General features: G+C 49.2%; 2 protein-coding genes across 2 annotated transcripts; one reads left to right on the top strand and one right to left on the bottom strand.

The window, feature by feature from the left end:
- Positions 1-917: 917 nt before the first annotated feature.
- LOC125512444 (PRELI domain containing protein 3A-like) lies at positions 918-1,945 on the top strand. The gene has a single exon (XM_048677539.1). The coding sequence runs from the start codon at positions 1,087-1,089 to the stop codon at positions 1,675-1,677; it is 591 nt and encodes a 196-aa protein (XP_048533496.1). The 5' UTR covers positions 918-1,086; the 3' UTR covers positions 1,678-1,945.
- A 4,805-nt stretch (positions 1,946-6,750) lies between these two features.
- On the bottom strand, positions 6,751-7,276 carry LOC125513144 (F-box/LRR-repeat protein At3g48880). The gene has a single exon (XM_048678181.1). The coding sequence runs from the start codon at positions 7,208-7,210 to the stop codon at positions 6,911-6,913; it is 300 nt and encodes a 99-aa protein (XP_048534138.1). The 5' UTR covers positions 7,211-7,276; the 3' UTR covers positions 6,751-6,910.
- Positions 7,277-18,588: the final 11,312 nt, after the last annotated feature.

Here is an 18,588-nt window from a genome sequence, read left to right as displayed (position 1 = left end):
GCCCATATGCTCTACAAGGATAATATTAGTGCTATGTTAAGAAGCCCACCATCATTCTTAAAGCAGTTGGATCACAAGATTTATGGATTTGGCACACTTTCTTGGCATGCCTGAGTCTCACAATGACATCAACATGGTGCATATGACTTCATTGTTTGTTAGGTTGATTGAAGGGTGAGCTCCCCGTGTAACTATACTGTCAATGGTAATGACTACAACATTGGTTACTATCTGATTTATGGTATCTATCCTCAGTAGGCGACCTTCGTCAAGACCATCTTTGAGTCAGTTGGTGAGAAAATAACTCACTTTGCCCAAAGACAAAAGGGGCTAGAAAAGGATGTGGAGAGAGCACTCCAACCCATTTTCCAGTTGTTCGAGAAGTTAAAAAATATGGGACCCTAGGATCTCATGTGAGGTGATGACAACTTGTGTCATCACGTACAACATGACTGTGGAGGATGACAATGAAGGAGCTGCCGGAGATATGGATTCTGAGAACGTGAGTGACCCCATCCAACTTCTAGCTCAGAATCTGATCATGTTTGAGAAGTTTGTCCAAATGCGTCAACAAATTAGGCATTGAGCATCTACGGGTGGTTAAAAAGGATTCAAGTTCCACTATTTTATTTAGAAACTTATTAATGTTTGAATTGTACTCCCTTCGTATCATATTATACGTCGTTTAGCAGTATTTTAAATGTAAACTGTACTTTATTTTGAAGTATTGCGGACCTTAAGAAAAAAAGAACATATAGTACCGAGTCCGGGACGGTGTTGTTGACGTCTTGTGTTCAAGAAAGCGGACTTCAAACTAACCGCTTACCACGACACGTGGCAGGAAGACAGAAAACGCAACGGACACGGGGGACGAACCACCGCACCGCTCCCGGTTTCGGGTCCGCCTTCCTCTCCAATCCAGCTTTCGCCTCACGGCCTACAAGAACCGGCCCCTCTCCTCCGTCTTCCCCTTTCCTACCTCCCCTCGCCGCGCCGCGCCAATCAAACCCTCGCCGCAAGTAAGAAATCGAGGGGCGAAATCCAAAACCCCGCCAGCCAGCCGCCCACCCACCCGGACCCGCGGCCATGGTGGTCTACACGCAGGAGCACGTCTACCGGCACCCGTGGGACCGCGTGACGGCGGCGGCGTGGCGCAAGTTCACGGACCCGGCCTCCCGCACGGCGCTCTCCCACGTCGCCGACGTGCACACCCTGCAGCGCCGCGTCGACACGGCCGCCGGCCGCCTCCACGCCGCGCGCTCCATCACCGTCCGCTCCCCGCCGCTCCCCTTCATCCTGCGCCGCCTCCTCCCGGCCGCCGCCGCCTCCCCCTCGGGCGCCGCCATCTGCCACTGCGTCGAGACCTCCGTCGTCGACGCCCCGCGCCGCGCCATGGACGTCGTCGTCCGCAACGTCAGCCTCCGCGGGATCATCGAGGTCGAGGAGCGATCCACCTTCAGCCCCCACCCGGACCGCCCCGACGACTGGACGCAGTTCAGGCAGGAGACCACGATCCGGTGCCGCCCGCTCGCCAAGCTCGCCGCCGTCGCCGAGAAGGTCGAGACCCGCTGCGCCGAGAGGTTCCTGCAGAACAGCGCCAAGGGGAGGGAGGTCGTCGAGCGGATCTGCCGCTACCTCGAGGCCGAGGCCGCCGGTGCCGCGCCTTCCGCCGTCTGATCCGGCCTGGTTTGTGCCCCCTCCCTTGGTCGTTCTGGATCTGATCGAATCGAAGGTTTCGCTGGATCTGTGCTGCGGCTGAAGACCCAGGCCTCGCATCGAGGCCCTTTTTTGTTTGTTTTTTTAATTTCATTTTGTTTTTGTATATGAGCTGAATCCTGAATGGAATAAAGCTTGTGAGCATAGACTTCATTGCTGTGTTGTATGTGGAGTAACCCTCTTTTGCGCATATTCTTGATGAGCTACATTCTGATCTGCAACTCTGAAACCGCTGCATCTTATTGCGCTAATTTGACAAATTGGGTTAAATGTTAACCCTGCTGTTGTCATGGGCTATCTGTGAAGGGGCTATTCTATTCTGTGACATGTTGGTTATTGAATATGGAAGATGAGTAACTATGCGATTTAACATAGATGTGTTAGTAGAAATCTATCTATGGCGCAGTTGTGCTTATACCTTTGACTAATCTAGAACTTGTAGTATGCTCATGTCCCTAACAGCAAATAAGCCTGCAGCTCCTTGGATGCCTAGAAAGATTATGGCAGTGGTTGATTCATCTTCTGTTCTTGGCCCAATATAACTTGACTTGGATAGACCATGGACAGATTTCATGTCTGTTTTCATGGTTGGTAAGTAGTTATGTTGAATTAGTTTAGTTGATCTCCTTGAGTTCTCGCAATTAAGAATTAAGATAGCTTGGAGTTCTTTTAAATGCAGCCTGCCTTGAACAAAAAAATGTTGAGGCTGCTTACTAGCTTCTGTGAGAATGATCTTTGTGCTGTGGTTTTATTATGACGTGTTTCTTTACTCCTGAAAAAACCAATGTATTCTGTCCGCTGAATGCTTATAATTGGGCATTAGAGTGACCTGAATTTAGTTGCATAGTTTCCCGGAGGGATGAAAATATAATGTGTTGTGAGATGTTTGGATCTCAACAATAATAAGGATTACATTTAGCCGTCCTTTTATACTCGTACATGTCTATATCCTTCCCAACTAGATGCAGCTTCTACTTTCTTGTGATGATCAATTGTTAGTTCCATTTGATCGGTTTCAATGATAGTTCAAATGATTTAATTCAACATCTTTGTTAGGGGCAATGTGGGTATGGGCAACCACTTAGCTCAGAAAACACCTAAACCAGGAATGCTCGGTATGCATTTTTGTCGGCGGAAAATTGTGCATTGAGCCAATCTACTAGATTTGACTCTATTTTGGCCTGCCTATGAATTTGTTGCTTGGTTTTTAAACCTCATATTTAGCTTTCTTTGCTTGATTTGACTCCAACATTTATCTGTGCAGACAACATTTGCACATACGAATGCTTGATCTGAATTATGAACTGTGATGCCAACAGTTGCTAAGATCATTCGTTATTATGTATACCCACAGCAGCCTCATGTTTTAGTAAAAGATGATGTGATTTACTGCTGGTCACATATATCCTCGCTGGCGTAAATTCAGAGTCTTGCCTGACTGTCTGCATGGTAATAGTTCTCTGTTTTATTGTGCTCCAATTTTGCCGAGACAGATCATCATGTTTCCGTACTGTGTTTTGAAATCTGTGGATTTAGTATGTTGCTGTTGCTCAGGAGAAATGCAGCTGCATATCTGTTTTCTTTCTGATTCAGGCTGAGCTGGGTATAAAGATTTTGATATAGCTTCGTTCAGTTGAGCCATTCCTTTGTGCTTTCGATATAATCGGTTACGCCCCCAGAACCAACCTGACAGAAACATGTATGTATGCGACAGTTTTCATGGATATTTACCTGACTATTAGTAAGCCATAGATACTTGATTGATGAAATCGAACAAAGCATAACATGTACATCTACTGAAATGCATCCGAAGTTCCTAGCAGTTAAAAAGCTCTTATTCCAAAAGGGATAATTTGGCAAGCGCGTTGTGTTTTTCTTGCCTCCTCTGATTCTTCCATACAAACTCAAGTGAAACATCACCGACCTCTTTTATTTCTCTGAGCTTTATACATTCTGGGCAATTCAAATTTATTACATAGGTTTGTATGCAGAAATTAAACAAGATTCAAACTCCATGCAGAGAGGTGAACCACAACCAGAATCACCGACAAAATCAGAACAAGAAAGCATATGGCCTGGCCGGGGCACTTCCATCAGAACATCCAAATGTTGTGTACACCAGTCCTTCAGATTCTCCAGTACTCAAACTCGGTCTCCTCGGCACCACTAAAGAAGCGAGAATGATAGTCCTCCGAGTCACAAGGCTCCACATTGAAAAACCAACAGTCAGACTCTTCACCATTGCTGCGATACCACCAATAACTATCCTGATGAGAATGACATCTACTAACAGGGCTGCCAGGCTCGAAATACTTGGAAGAATCATCGATGGAGTCATCATGGATGCCAGACCGAGGACACACCCAGTCATCAGTTGGCGCATATGGATACACCTTCTTCATCTTGACACGGGCACACTTTGCTCGCATGCTGCTGTCCATGATTATGTTGCCGCAATAGCGTACGTCAAGGGACTCGTGGTGAGGGCAGCCGCCAAGGATGGCTGTCAACCCTTGGTTGTCGAGGCCACTGAGGAAAATCTTCAGAGACCGTAGCTCATGCATCCTTGCAATTGCCAAGGCTTCGCGGTTGTCGACAGGGTATAGATCCCGTCCCCAATTATACCATGAATATCCTCTATCATTGAAATGTTTGAAGTGCTTCAGCCGCGGCAACAACCTCAAAGACCCATGTGTCATATCTCTCACATTCACAAAGCTCGAACTCCTCCAACAGAGGGAATTTCTTTATTGCATCTGTCAATCCTTTGCTGGTTACATCACAACACTTGGTAAGATGAAGGCTCTTCAGTAAGGGTGCCCTGCAAGGGTAACACATGATCTTAGTGGCTTGTAACATGTGTTCTCTACCTGCTCAAAATCTCTCCTTTTGGTTATTCACGAAAGGAAGAAGCGAAACATTCAGACGATAAAAGAGAACATCTCATCACTGTTCCAGAATTTCATTTGTTTAAAGTTCGTTCTTAAGGAGTACTACAATCCTTGAGACACACCTTTCTGAGTATGCAAGAGAGTTATATGTTGCAAATGTTTCTCATAATCACTACTGTAATTGCGATAAGATTAGCAATGTTCAATCTTTTTCTAGTTCTTATTTGAGGGGAAGCTGAATCCAATCTGTATACCAATTATTCCGATCTACATCAATTTACTTTGTTCAGCAGTTATGCCCCTAATTCTAACCCGCTACATCCATAAAACCGGAGAAACGTTTTTGTCATTAGACAATGTCAAAAGCACAGTTCAAGTTTTTTTTTTGTTCCTTCTATTTGGCCGTGAGGAAAAACTTACTGTATAGACACCAGGCAATGCAACTATATGTATACCACTATATAGCGTACAAATAACTTTGGATGACAGCCATTGGATGAAACCGATACAATGGTGTAGACATGGCAAATCCCAGTGCTGCTGACTGTTGGATCTTTTCTTTACTACACCAAATTCTGCCACATGTAGTATCTATAAGATTCTATACATGGTTGGGCTTGGCCCTATGAACATTTTGCACAAAACTTAAAACACAATTATACTTTGTTCTACACTCTTCCATCCTTAGACTTTAACTTCTTTTTGTATCGAGTAAATAGCATAAAACTACTACTTTATAGGCTAGGGTTCCAAAAAAATTACCGATTTTTTTTTCCGCTGATAACTACCAAGTCAGGGGACGGCTGTTTTAAAAAACTCTAATTGTCCAGTGCTTTATTATTGATCATGATTATGACAATTGGGGCCCGCATGTAAGGAAACTGATTGTTTGACTGTTTGTTTGACCGTTAAATGACATCTAGGGCCCATATGTCAGTGTCCCTGCAAACTTAAAAAAGCAATCAGGTCCTCCAAACAAATTGAAAAAAGCCATCGGGTCCCTCCCGTGCTCAAGATCCACAGGAGTGCACCCGCCGCTGTGCTCGACGGGGAGCTCCCTCCCGTCACGACGGAGCTCCCTTCCAGCGCCGCTGCAGCCGTCGTGCATCCTCTCCCTCTCGTGAGCTCCCGCCCGTGCGTCCTCTCCCTCTCGTGAGCTCCCGCCTGTGCGTCCTCTCCCTCTCCCTCTTTCCAGGGCATGACGGCCATGGAGTCCGAAGGCGGCGGCCGGAGTCCCAGCCCCCTGGCCATGGCGCGTGGTTGGCGGCGGCCCGTGCTCCTGGGTGCCGGCTGCTCCTCGTGTGGCGCTCCTTCCCTGGCTTGGCGTGTGGCGTGGCCGGCCTCCACGCAGAGACGGTCGCCATGGCCGCGCAGAAGCAAGCAGCGTGGGCAACAGCGAGGGCCGGCAGCCATGGCCGCGCGAAGAAGGTGGCCATGGCCACGTGAAGGAGGTGGAGCTGGCCTTTATTTTTTCACTGGTGGATGAGAAGAGCTGCACCAGGAGCCGACCTTTGTTTTTTCTGGTCGCCATGGAGGTCAAGGAGCGGCGGCGTAGGCAGCAGGGTGGCCGGCGGCCATGACTTGAGTTGGCGCAAGCGGGGCTGCGGGGAGGGAGGAGAAGAAGGAGAAGAGCAGGAGGAAGAGACACTGACATGTGGGCCCCACACGTCAGGTAACGGTCAAACTAAACGGTCAAACTGACGGTGAGTTTAGGTGCAGGTCCGACCTGTCATAATCATGATCAATAGATAAGCACTCGACGATTTGGTCTTCTGAAACAGCCAACCACCCATTTGGTAGTTATTTGAGAAAAACTAAAAACCGGTAGTTTTTTGAAACCCTAGCCTGTAAAGTAGTAGTTTTATGCTATTTACTCTTTTGTGTCGAAACTATCATTCATTTTTACTTGGTGTATTTTTCTCTGTATTTAAGGCTACAGATATACCTTCATAAATCATATTTATCTTTGCGGATAATCTATTAAAAATAGCAATGGCTTACTCAAAAAGACGCTAGACAAAACGTGTTCGACATATATTACCTGAGTTTTGCATCTTGTACTTCATGCACGTGCCCAATTTTTTTTATTTTTCTACGTTATACTTCCTCCGTCTCAAAATAAGTGTTCCTGAGTAAGCTGATGATTGGTTGTAATTGGATTATCCAAGCTCGCACGTACAACTTACTAGTAGCAGTAATCTCAGAATACATTTTGTACCAAATCAAGGAAGAACGGACAACGAAATAACCAGATTCCCAAGAAGTACAGGTGCGAGTTTGGGAATCACGAACGGGAAGGAATCTCACCGGTCGGCCAGGAAGAGGAGGAGGTCGTTGTCGAGGTCCTGCTGGCCGAAGAATTCCCGGCACTGTCCGGCGCTGAACCAAATGGAGAGCTGCGTCACCTTGTTGAGGCTGACCGTCTCCCGGAAGCGCCGGGAGCGGCCGCACATGTCGACGCGGCGCCACAGCTCGGGTTCGCACACGGCGTCGTGCCAGGAGCGGCACACCCTGGCCGCGCCGCCGAACATGAGCTCCACGTGGTCCAGCTTGTGGAGGACGTAGAGCATCACGTCCAGGGGCAGCTCCGCCCAGTTCCTCATCTTTGATCGTCGCCTACGTCGGCTGCCCAGTCTCCGCCTCCCGCGCCCCGGAGGCGCCGTCGGCGGCGGCGGAGGCGGTAGCACTGGCATCGTGATGTGGATGGAGCTGTGGCGTTAACCTTGCGAAGATTATTGATCGGTTGCAGCGGTAGTACGTACTGTACTAGGTAGCCAGGTCTCGGGGCGCTTCTCACGGGCATCTCTGTTTTTTTTATTACTTAAATTAAATATAGTTTTGCTAAAGCGACCTAAATATTGCATATATAAGTCATATGCCATTGATTTTACACAAAGATTCATGCAAACATTTTTTATTAAAGTCCTTTGAGAAATTAAAGAAGATGGTCGTGCTTTTGATATGGTCCAAATCATCAAAGATTATATTATATTCATATATGCATGTCTACATCTTGCTCGACTCGATGAGCCATTGTTGATTTCAGTGATACTTACCCCGTGATCATGGGCAACAATTGATCCTAGCTCAAAAAACACCCAAACAAGGAAGGGGAGGGCGAGGGGGGTATGCATTTTATTGGTTTCAGTTCATCTGCTTGTGAATTTGTTGTTGCGTTTTAAATCTTCTAGCACGTGCCATTCCACATTCGACTTTATTCTCTCGATGTGGTAGGAGCTTGTACCCTACCAGGCCTGGGCCGTAGGTTGTAGGGGAAGGAGGAGGAAGGGCGAGGGCTGGTGCGCTGCGGCCGGCGGCATGGCGTTGTCCTTGCGACGGGAGCAGCAGCGGCGAAAGCAGGAGGCGGCTAGGGTTTAGGTCTCCCGGCTCCCTAAGGGAAGCCGAGCAAATATTGATTGCTTCTTACTTGATTAGATTGATACATCTCCTCTCCTTATATAGAGAGGTTTACTTGATTCCTAAGCAAACCATCCTAATATGATAAGATAATCGGGCTAAGCCTCTAAGCCGGTCATAACACTCCTCCCCGCCTGCACAACTAGCTCGTCCTCGAGCTGTAAGGTGGGGAAGCGCTTGCTGAACTCCTCGAGGTGATTAACCAGCGTCAAACACCTTCGCGACAGTTGGGGCGGCAAGGTCGGCGGCGACGGCGTCCTCCGGAATGTAGTCTACAACCTCCAGGTAGAAGAGTCACAGACAGGCGTGGCCGGGCGTGTAGGGCTCGTCGCAGTTGAAGCAGAACCCTTGGCGACGACGCTCGAGTAGCTCGGCCGAGGTGAGCCGGCGGAACGGGCGCACCGCGGTCGCGGCGAGGGGTGTCGCGGAAGCCTGAGCAGGCTGACCCTGAGCCGGATCTGGCCAGGGTAGCGACCCAGTGGCCCGGGACGGTGACTCCTGCTGGACGGCCACCGCGCGGCGCTCGAACGCGCGGGCGTAGTACATGGCCGTCTGGATATCCTGGGGTCCCCGAAACTCCACGTCCACGCGGATGTGATCTGGAAGTCCACCGACAAAGAGGTCGGCCCGTTGCTGCGCCGTCACGCCTGATGCGTGGCATGCCAGGGCCTGGAAATGGTCGGCGAAGTCCTGAACCGTGGAGGTGAAGGGAAGGCGGCCTAGCTCCGCCAGGCAGCTCCCGCAGATCGGGGGCCCAAAACGAAGGAGGCAGAGCTCGCGGAAGCGCTCCCAAGGGGGCATGCTGCCCTCGTCCTGCTCGAGGGCGTAGTACTAGGTCTGTGTCGTGCCACGGAGGTGGTAAGAGGCGAGTCAGGTGCACTCCGAGGCGAGGGTGCGCTGCCCGCGAAAGAACTGGTCGCACTGGTTGAGCCAGTTGAGGGGGTCCTCCGTGCCGTCATAGGTGGCGAAGTCGATCTTGGAGAACGGCGGTGCTGTCTGGATCGGAGCGCCGTGTCGAGCTGGCTCGGAGGTGTGGAGTAGCGAGGCGGGTGGCGCCTGGTCGGAGTACTCCGGGTAAGGACCCGCGGAGCTGGATGGTCCGCCGAACTACGGAAACAGGGTCGGCTGCTCCGGAGCCGTGGTGTAGACCGGCGATGGCGAAGACCCAGCCGCCCAAGCTGGTAGTGCCGACGGGGAGGCCGGAAACCGGACCTGATGTATCGGAAGGCCGACCAGCAAGGACGCCCCTGAGCTGGGCAGAGGTGGCGCCGGTGGTTGCAGCGTCGACTGTGGAGGGTGGGCGGGTGCGTCGGTTGCCGCGGGGGAAGGCGGCTGCAGATGCCAGAGGGGAGCCGCAGCTGGCGGCGGCAGATGCCACAGAGGAGCCGCGGCCGGAGTGGTCTTGCCTGGGTGCCCCGCCTGGAACGGCGGCAGCGGCAGCCCAGTGCAGGCCGGCGCGCCCTGGGCCGGCCATGGCAGCGCGGGGGAGCCCACCGGGAACGGCAGCAGCGGCTGCCCGTTGTAGGCAGGCACGCCCTGGGACGGCCACGACAGCATGGGGGGCCTGCCTGGAACGGCAGCAGCGGCTGCCCGCTGTAGGTAGGCGTGCCCTGGGAAGGCCATGGCAGCGTGGGGTGGCCGTAGGCGGCGATCGGCGCAGCCGGCGGAGGTGCGTACGACCCAGCCATATACTGGTGGTACTGGTTGAGGTGGAGCCCTTGGACGGCCGTCACGAGATCCCAGCGTGCTGGTCATCTGTTCCGACGTGAAGACGGTGGTCATCGGTGACGCGGACGTGTTGGGTGCCGGCGGCGGTGAGGAGCCCGCGGTGGTGACCGGGCCCGATGGCGTGGAGGCCCCAGCGGTGGTCATCGGGGCGGACGTCGTCGGCGCGGTGGTCATCGGCGAGGAGGTTGAGATGGGCAGCGGCGGTGATGGTGTTGACGAAGACATGATCGGACCCAAGTCTCTGGATACCAAATTGGTAGGAGCTTGTACCCTACCAGGCCTGGGCCATAGGTTGTAGGGGAAGGAGGGGGAAGGGCGAGGGCTGGTGCGCGGCGGCCGGCGGCGTGGCACCGTCCTTGCGATGGGAGCAGCGGCGGAGAAAGCAGGAGGTGGCTAGGGTTTAGGTCTCCCGGCTCCCTAAGGGAAGCCGAGCAAATATTGATTGTTTCTTACTTGATTAGATTGATACATCTCCTATCCTTATATAGAGAGGTTTACTTAACTCCTAAGCAAACGATCCTAATACGATAAAATAATTGGGCTAAGCCCCTAACTAAGATACTTGGGCCATAACCCACTGGGCTAAGCCCCTAAGTCGGTCATAACATGATGATTACTCGTGTATAGCCTTGGCTTGGACATTCCCTGCTCAAGAGGGGACCTCATCTGACCACATGTAAAGCCGGCCCATAGTTAGTCTTTGGGGCGGAGTGAAAGAAGGGTGGAGAATCTCGAACGAGGAAAAGTATCCATTCAAAAGAATTGACCAATGAGTGTAGTTCCGGAAGGCTCCGTCGGCGATCTCCATGGGCGCCTGATGCATATAGATAGCTGGATCAGATGGGATTCGATCGTGTGAACTCATATTTCTGGTCATGCGGCTTGAAGAGGGAGTGACGCGAAGCTTCGCTGTCTGTTGCCATCATGGGACATGTTGGTGTTTCGATTTCCATGGTGAAGATTCTGGCGGAGAATGTCATGGCAGCTGAGGTTCGAGGTCTAGTAATGGCAGACTGAGTCTACGAGGCGATGAGGACTTCGCTTGGTGTTTCCTGACGTGTAGCAGCGACATCGGCAAGCGGGGGCGACAACACAGGAAGAGTACATAGTCTTATCTTTCAGGGTGAAAATCCAAGGTCTGGCCTTAAATGGTTGTGCTTGGCAATGATCTTGTTGAAGGCATTGTTTTGAGAGCGCGGACTTTCTCCTAAGATCTATAATCGGACAGCGACGACGCTTGTAGATGACATTTGGGAGGTGAGGCTACATTTCTAGGGTAGAGACAACATGGAAAGAAACTTCTCTCTTTCAGACATCATATTTCTGAATTTGATTGCATTTACTAATCACTGAAGGGTATGGGTCAGATGACTACATGTATTATGTGAAGTATTGTGAGATGGGTTATTACTTTTGGATAGTGAGGCACTAGAGGAAATGATTGACCACTCTGATGTGACAGTTTTGAATATCATATTTATGCAGCCCAATGGGGGTTGAAGAATTTAATGGGGGTAACAATTTCTTCTTCTTAACACGGGCGCACTTTGCTCGCATACTGTTGTCCATGATGATGTTGTTGCAATACCGTATGTCAAGGTACTCCAGATGAGGGCATCCATCAATGATGGTTGTCAATCCTTGGTTGTCGAGGCCACCGTGGAAAAGCTTCAGGGAGCGTAACTCATGCATCTTCGCAATTGCCAAGGCTTCACTGTTATCAGTAGGGTATTCAAGCCAGATATATTGCGAATATCCTCTATCTTTGACATGTTTTAAGTGCTTCAGTTGTGGACAAGCCATGGCAACAAGGTCAAAGACCCCGGTGTCATGTGTCTCACATTCCCAAAGCTTGAGCTCCTCCAACAAAGGGAATTTCATTATTGCCTTTGCAAATGTTTCACTACTTACATCACAATGCTTGATAAGATGAAGACTCTTCAATAAGGGTGCCCTGCAAGGATAACACATGATCTTAGTGGCTCATAACATGTATTTTCCACCTGTTCAAAAAATCTCTCATTTTGGTTATTCACAAAAGAGAGAAGAGAAACATTCAGACTGGAAAAGATAACACTTTATCACCGCTACAAAATTTCATTTGTGTAATGTTCATTCTTAGGAAGTACAACAAGCCTTGATACACACCCTTTTTGAGTATGTGAGATAGTTTTATGTTGTAATTGTTGTTGAAGTTAGATGGGCTTTAGGCCCATATACCAAATATTTCCAGAATAAATCTTGGAGGTCCATGTGGGGTTTCATGTTTGTCTAAAAAATGTGGGGTTTCATGTCATGCCGGAAAGTTTAGTACCACCACAAAAGTGAAGGAGAGTTGAGATTAACATATGAGGAACTCCATATCCTATTGGAGCATGAAAAGAGAAGTGTTACATGTACGCTCTGTTGGAAATATGCCCTAGAGGCAATAATAAATTAGTTATTATTATTCCTTGTTCATGATAATCGTTTGTTATCCATGCTAGAATTGTATTGATAGGAAACTCAGATACATGTGTGGATACATAGACAACACCATGTCCCTAGTAAGCCTCTAGTTGACTAGCTCGTTGATCAATAGATGGTTACGGTTTCCTGACCATGGACATTGGATGTCATTGATAACGGGATCACATCATTAGGAGAATGATGTGATGGACAAAGACCCAATCCTAAGCCTAGCACAAGATCGTGTAGTTCGTATGCTAAAGCTTTTCTAATGTCAAGTATCATTTCCTTAGACCATGAGATTGTGCAACTCCTGGATACCGTAGGAGTTCTTTGGGTGTGCCAAACGTCACAACGTAACTGGGTGGCTATAAAGGTACACTACGGGTATCTCCGAAAGTGTCTGTTGGGTTGGCACGAATCGAGACTGGGATTTGTCACTCCGTGTGACGGAGAGGTATCTCTGGGCCCACTCGGTAGGACATCATCATAATGTGCACAATGTGATCAAGGAGTTGATCACGGGATGATGTGTTACGGAACGAGTAAAGAGACTTGCCGGTAACGAGATTGAACAAGGTATCGGGATACCGACGATCGAATCTCGGGCAAGTATCGTACCGCTAGACAAAGGGAATTGTATACGGGATTGATTAAGTCCTTGACATCGTGGTTCATCCGATGAGATCATCGTGGAACATGTGGGAGCCAACATGGGTATCCAGATCCCGCTGTTGGTTATTGACCGGAGAGTCATCTCGGTCATGTCTGCATGTCTCCCGAACCCCTAGGGTCTACACACTTAAGGTTCGGTGACGCTAGGGTTATAGAGATATTAGTATGCGGTAACCCGAAAGTTGTTCGGAGTCCCGGATGAGATCTCGGACGTCACGAGGAGTTCCGGAATGGTCCGGAGGTAAAGAATTATATATAGGAAGTGCTATTTCCGCCATCGGTACAAGTTCCGGGGTCACCGGTATTGTACCGGGACCACCGGAAGGGTCCCGGGGGTCCACCGGGTGGGGCCACCTGCCCCGGGGGCCACATGGGCTGTAGGGGGTGCGCCTTGGCCTACATGGGCCAAGGGCACCAGCCCCTAGAGGCCCATGCGCCAAAGGGACAAGAGGAGGGGAGAGTCCTAAAGGGGGAAGGCACCTCCGAGGTGCCTTGGGGAGGATGGACTCCTCCCCCCCTTGGCCGCACCCTTCCTTGGAGGAAGGGGCAAGGCTGCGCCCTCCCCCTCTCCCTTGGCCCTATATATAGTGGGGGGAAGGGAGGACAACCAGACCTAAGCCCTGGCGCCTCCCTCTCCCTCCCATGACACATCTCCCTCCTCCCGCAGCGCTTGGCGAAGCCCTGTTGGAATCCCGCTACTTCCACCACCACGCCGTCGTGTTGTTGGATCTCCATCAACCTCTCCTTCCCCCTTGCTGGATCAAGAAGGAGGAGACGTCGCTGCTCCGTACGTGTGTTGAACGCGGAGGTGCCGTCCGTTCGGCGCTAGGATCATCGGTGATTTGGATCACGACGAGTACGACTCCATCAACCCCGTTCTCTTGAACGCTTCCACGCACGATCTACAAGGGTATGTAGATCCACTCCTCCCTCGTTTCTAGATGACTCCATAGATAGATCTTGGTGATACGTAGGAAAATTTTGAATTATTGCTACGTTCCCCAACAACGCTCATCCTCTGGCGCCCACTTCGCTCTTGCCAAATGTATGTTGTTTGTGTATTTTATTTTTACCGGTTGAAAGTGGATAATTAACATACACATTATGGACAACTGTATCTGAACCTCTCAGATCATGGGTTGTTACCGACTCGGTTGTAGGCCTAGCCCCTCATCTCCCTACTCGACTGTCTACATATTGGAGGCGTTGGCAACCCTAACCATTACCTAACCAGATCACATATGTTCTACCTCCTCGCACACCAAATCATCATCGTTCCTTTTGCTCTTGCTTGCTTTCGATGACTCCATCCCGACGACCGTGTGCACAGTTGTTTGGGAAAGAAGCCTCCGAAACCCTATCCTTTGTAATCCTGCACCGGAAAAACAAGGTTTTTCGGGAAGAGTCTCGGCGCGGTTGCTTGCTATTGTTCATCTTTGTCCACTGATTGGATTACGTCCTCGACCTTCCCAACATCGCCAGGGATGGCATGAATGATGCGACGAAGAAGGGTGCCAATGCCAACGTTGCGGCTGCTGTTACGGACCCTACTTTTCCGATTGAAGGGTATAATATGTTTATCCATTTTTTATTGATTCATGTGTTAGCCGCACTTGATGTTATTATAGATTTACGTGAAATGTACTTACTACACGCTCACATGTTTATAGCTCTCAATATGAGATTGATTTCATTGGTGTTGTCATCGTGATTTATTTATGAATTAAATTAATCCAAAAATTGCTAATTTATCCAAAGTTCTTTCTCATAATTCACTACTGTAATGTGCGATAAGATTAGCGTCATTCAGTCTTTTTTGTACGTAGTTTCTTATTTTAGGGAAAGCTGAGTCCAATCTGTATACCAACTAAAAATTGTTCCAACCCACATTTAGTTACTTTGTTCAGCAGTTATGCCCCTATTTTTTCCCATATAGTTATGCCCCTACTTTCTGCAAATTCTTCTAGCTCGCTATGACACATGATTTAAAACCATAAAATCTAGTTGTGCCTGTAAGAAAATTATATAGACATTAGGAGAATTATGTATCAGATTCCTAGAGTGCAGGTGCGAGGTTGGAGATGACGAACAGGAATATTACCGGTCAGCCAGGAAGAGGAGGAGTTCGTTGTCGACGTCGTGCTGGCCGAAGAACTCTCGGCACTGCCCGGCGCTGAACCAAATGGAGAGCTGCGCCATATTTTTGAGGCTGACCGTCTCCCGGAAGCACAGGGAGCGGCCGCGCATGTCGATCCGGCGCCACAGCTCGGGCTCGCACACGGCGTCGTGCCAGGAGCGGCACACCCTGGCCGGGCCGCCGAACATGAGCTCGACGTCGTCCAGCTTGTGGAGGACGTAGAGCATCACGTCCAGGGGCAGCGCTGCCCAGTTCCTCCTCTTGGATCGTCGCCTTCGTCGGGCGCCCCTCCGCCCCCGGGGAGCCGCCGTCGGCGGCGGCGGAGGCGGTAGCAATGGCATCGCGATGTGGATGTGGCGTTAACCTCCCAAAGACTTGGTTTTATGGATCGAGATCGCAACGGTAGTACGTAGCCAAGTCTGTGCGCTTCTCACGGGATCTATTTCTTTTCTTTCCTTTTTTAATTCAATTATTTATAAGTATTGAAGTCCTCCTTTTATGTTAATATAAGTATTAAAGTCCTTTCTGAAATTAAAACTGGTGTCCTTCTAAAGAAGATGTCCGTGCATTTGCTATGGACCAAAAATTACATTTAGCTTTTTTCCTTGGAAAAAATACATTTAGCTTTTTTTAGAAACAAAAAATACATTTAGCTGTCATCTTATATTTGTTTCGAGGAAGCTTTAGATCTATTCATCAAGCCATAGAGGTACAAAAAACACATAAAAAAGAATACATGCTTGGGAAGAGGATACTCGTGCATAGTGTAAAGAGCCTGCAGCAGGCAGTGACAGTGACGGGAGCACGATCCGCCACCGGATTCCTCATCACGCCAAGGCGGCGGCTGCTCGAACCGATAGGTGCTGAGCAGCCATGCCGTCGAGCATTGTCCCCGCTCCTCCTTGTCCATCAGACGCCCCATCGCGGTGTGGCCTGAGGTGGTGGACGGCGAGTAGGGTTTGGGTGGGTGGCGGAGAATGGGGAGTGACAACCTATTTGGTAACCTTTCGGAAGGAAAAGGGGATCTTGTACGAGGGAGTTCATCGAGGGATTAGGCATGTGAAACATTTTTTTACTCTCATTCCCTTGTTTGGTATATGATGGGAATTAGTTTGGGATAAAGGTCTGCCCACGAATTAACAGAGTCCCACATGGGAAGAAATTGATGGGAAACGACATCCTTAACTCCCATTCCCATTCCCCTTCTCACAAACTTCCATTCCCTCTAAACAATCAGTGGACTTTTATTCTCTTTACCCTTCAACTCTCATTCCCCATCTTTAATTCCCACGAAACAAACACATTGTGAGAGTTAGAGAGAGGAGCCCATGTTAGGAGGAGGGGGGTAGCGGACAATCTGGATGTCCGCTACCCCCCCCCCCCCCCCCCATTTGGGATTGGATTAGAGTATATCATGAAGGAAATATGCCCTAGAGGAAATAATAAATATGTTATTTATATTTCCTTATATGATGGTAAATGTTTATTATTCATGCTATAATTGTATTAACCGGAAACTTAATACATGTGTGAATACATAGACAAACAGAGTGTCCCTAGTATGCCTCTACTTGACTAGCTCGTTAATCAAAGATGGTTAAGTTTCCTAACCATAGACATGTGTTGTCATTTGATGAATGGGATCACATCATTAGAGAATGATGTGATGGACATGACCCATCTGTTAGCTTAGCATAAATGATCATTTAGTTTTATTGTTATTGCTTTCATCATGACTTATACATGTTCCTCTGACTATGAGATTATGCAATTCCCCAATACCGGAGGAACAACTTGTGTGCTAACGTCACAACGTATCTGAGTGATTATAAAGATGCTCTACAAGTGTCTTAGATGGTGTTTGTTGAGTTGGCATAGACCGAGATTATGATTTGCCACTCTATGTATCGGAGAGGTATCTCTGGGCCCTCTCGGTAATGCTCATCACTATAAGCCTTGCAAGCAATGTGACTAATGAGTTAGTTGCGGGATGATGCATTACAGAACGAGTAAAGAGACTTGCTGGTAACGAGATTGAACTAGGTATGATGATACCGACGATTGAATCTCGGGCAAGTAACATACCGATGAGAAAGGGAACAACGTATGTTGTTATGCGATTTGACCGATAAAGATCTCAGTAGAATATGTAGGAACCAATATGAGCATCCAGGTTCCGTTATTGGTTATTGACCGGATATGTGTCTCGGTCATGTCTACATAGTTCTCGAACCCGTACGGTCCGCACACTTAATGTTCGATGACGATTTGTATTATGAGTTATGTGATTTGATGTACCGAAGTTTGTTCGGAGTCCCGGATGAGATCACGGACATGACGAGGAGTCTCAAAATGGTCGAGAGGTAAAGATTCATATATTGGAAGGCTATATTCAGAGACCGGAAGTGTTTCGGGTGATACTGGGTCACCCGAAGGGGTTCCGGGCAACCCCCGGCAAAGATATGGGCTTAATGGGCCAAGTCGGGGAACACACCAGCCCAAAGGGGTTGGTGCGCCCCCTATAGGGCCAGCCACGTGGGGAGAAAGGAAAAGGAAAGTATGAAGTAGGACTCCTTCTTCCTTCCCCTCCCCCCTCCTTCCTTTCCCCCTTGTCCAAATATGGTAAAAGGGGGCCGAATTTGACTAGGGGCCCAAGTAGGATTCCTCCTACTTGGGCGCACCCTAGTCTACCTCCCTCCTCTCCCTCCTTTATATACGTGGGGAGGGCACCCCTAGAACACACATCAATTGTTCCTAGCCGTGTGCGGCGCCCCCCTCCACAATTAACACCTCGGTCATATGGTCGTAGTGCTTAGGCGAAGCCCTATGCCGGTAACATCATCATCACCGTCACCACGCCGTCGTGCTGACGGAACTCACCCTCGACCTTACCTGGATCAAGTGTACGAGGGACGTCACCGAGCTGAACGTGTGCAGATCGCGGAGGTGCTGTGCGTTCGGTACTTGATCGGTTGGACCGCGAAGACGTTTGACTACATCAACCACGTTACTAAACGCCTCTGCTTTCGGTCTACGAGGGTACGTGGACACACTCTCCCCGCTCGTTGCTATGCATCTCCTAGATAGATCTTGCGTGACCGTAGGATTTTTTTTGAAATACTACGTTCCCCAACATATCGAGCAGTCCAAATAGTTCGCCCTGAAAAGGGGAGCCCGTAAATGGCCTTTTCAAACCGGACATGTGGGGGAGGAATAGGGGAGACTGTTGGCTTAGCCTTATTTGACGTGTTTTGTGGTTCTTGGTGATATGTCTCCAACGTATCTATAATTTTTGATTGTTCCATGTTATTATATTATCTATTTTGGATGTTTAATGGGCTTTAATATGCACTTTTATATTATTTTTGGGACTAACCTATTAATCGAAGGCCCAGTGCAAATTGTTGTCTTTTGCCTATTTCAGTGTTTCACAGAAAAGGAATATCAAACGGAACGAAACCTTCGCGAGGATCTTTCTTGGAACAAACGTCACCCGGGAGACTTGGAGTACAAGTCTGGAAGTCCGCGAAGCTTCCACGAGGCAGGGGGCACGCCCAGGGGGGTAGGCGCACCCCC

Source organism: Triticum urartu, chromosome 6, assembly GCF_003073215.2.
Source record: "Triticum urartu cultivar G1812 chromosome 6, Tu2.1, whole genome shotgun sequence".
Lineage (NCBI taxonomy): Eukaryota > Viridiplantae > Streptophyta > Magnoliopsida > Poales > Poaceae > Triticum > Triticum urartu.
Note: the sequence above shows the minus strand (reverse complement) of the source record. Positions and strands in the feature narration are given on the sequence as shown.

What these genes read in the sequence shown, in the direction of transcription:
- LOC125512444 (XM_048677539.1), top strand. Translation starts at nt 1,087, where the DNA reads ATGGTGGTCTACACGCAGGAGCACGTCTACCGGCACCCGTGGGACCGC.
- LOC125513144 (XM_048678181.1), bottom strand. Translation starts at nt 7,210, where the DNA reads ATGAGGAACTGGGCGGAGCTGCCCCTGGACGTGATGCTCTACGTCCTC.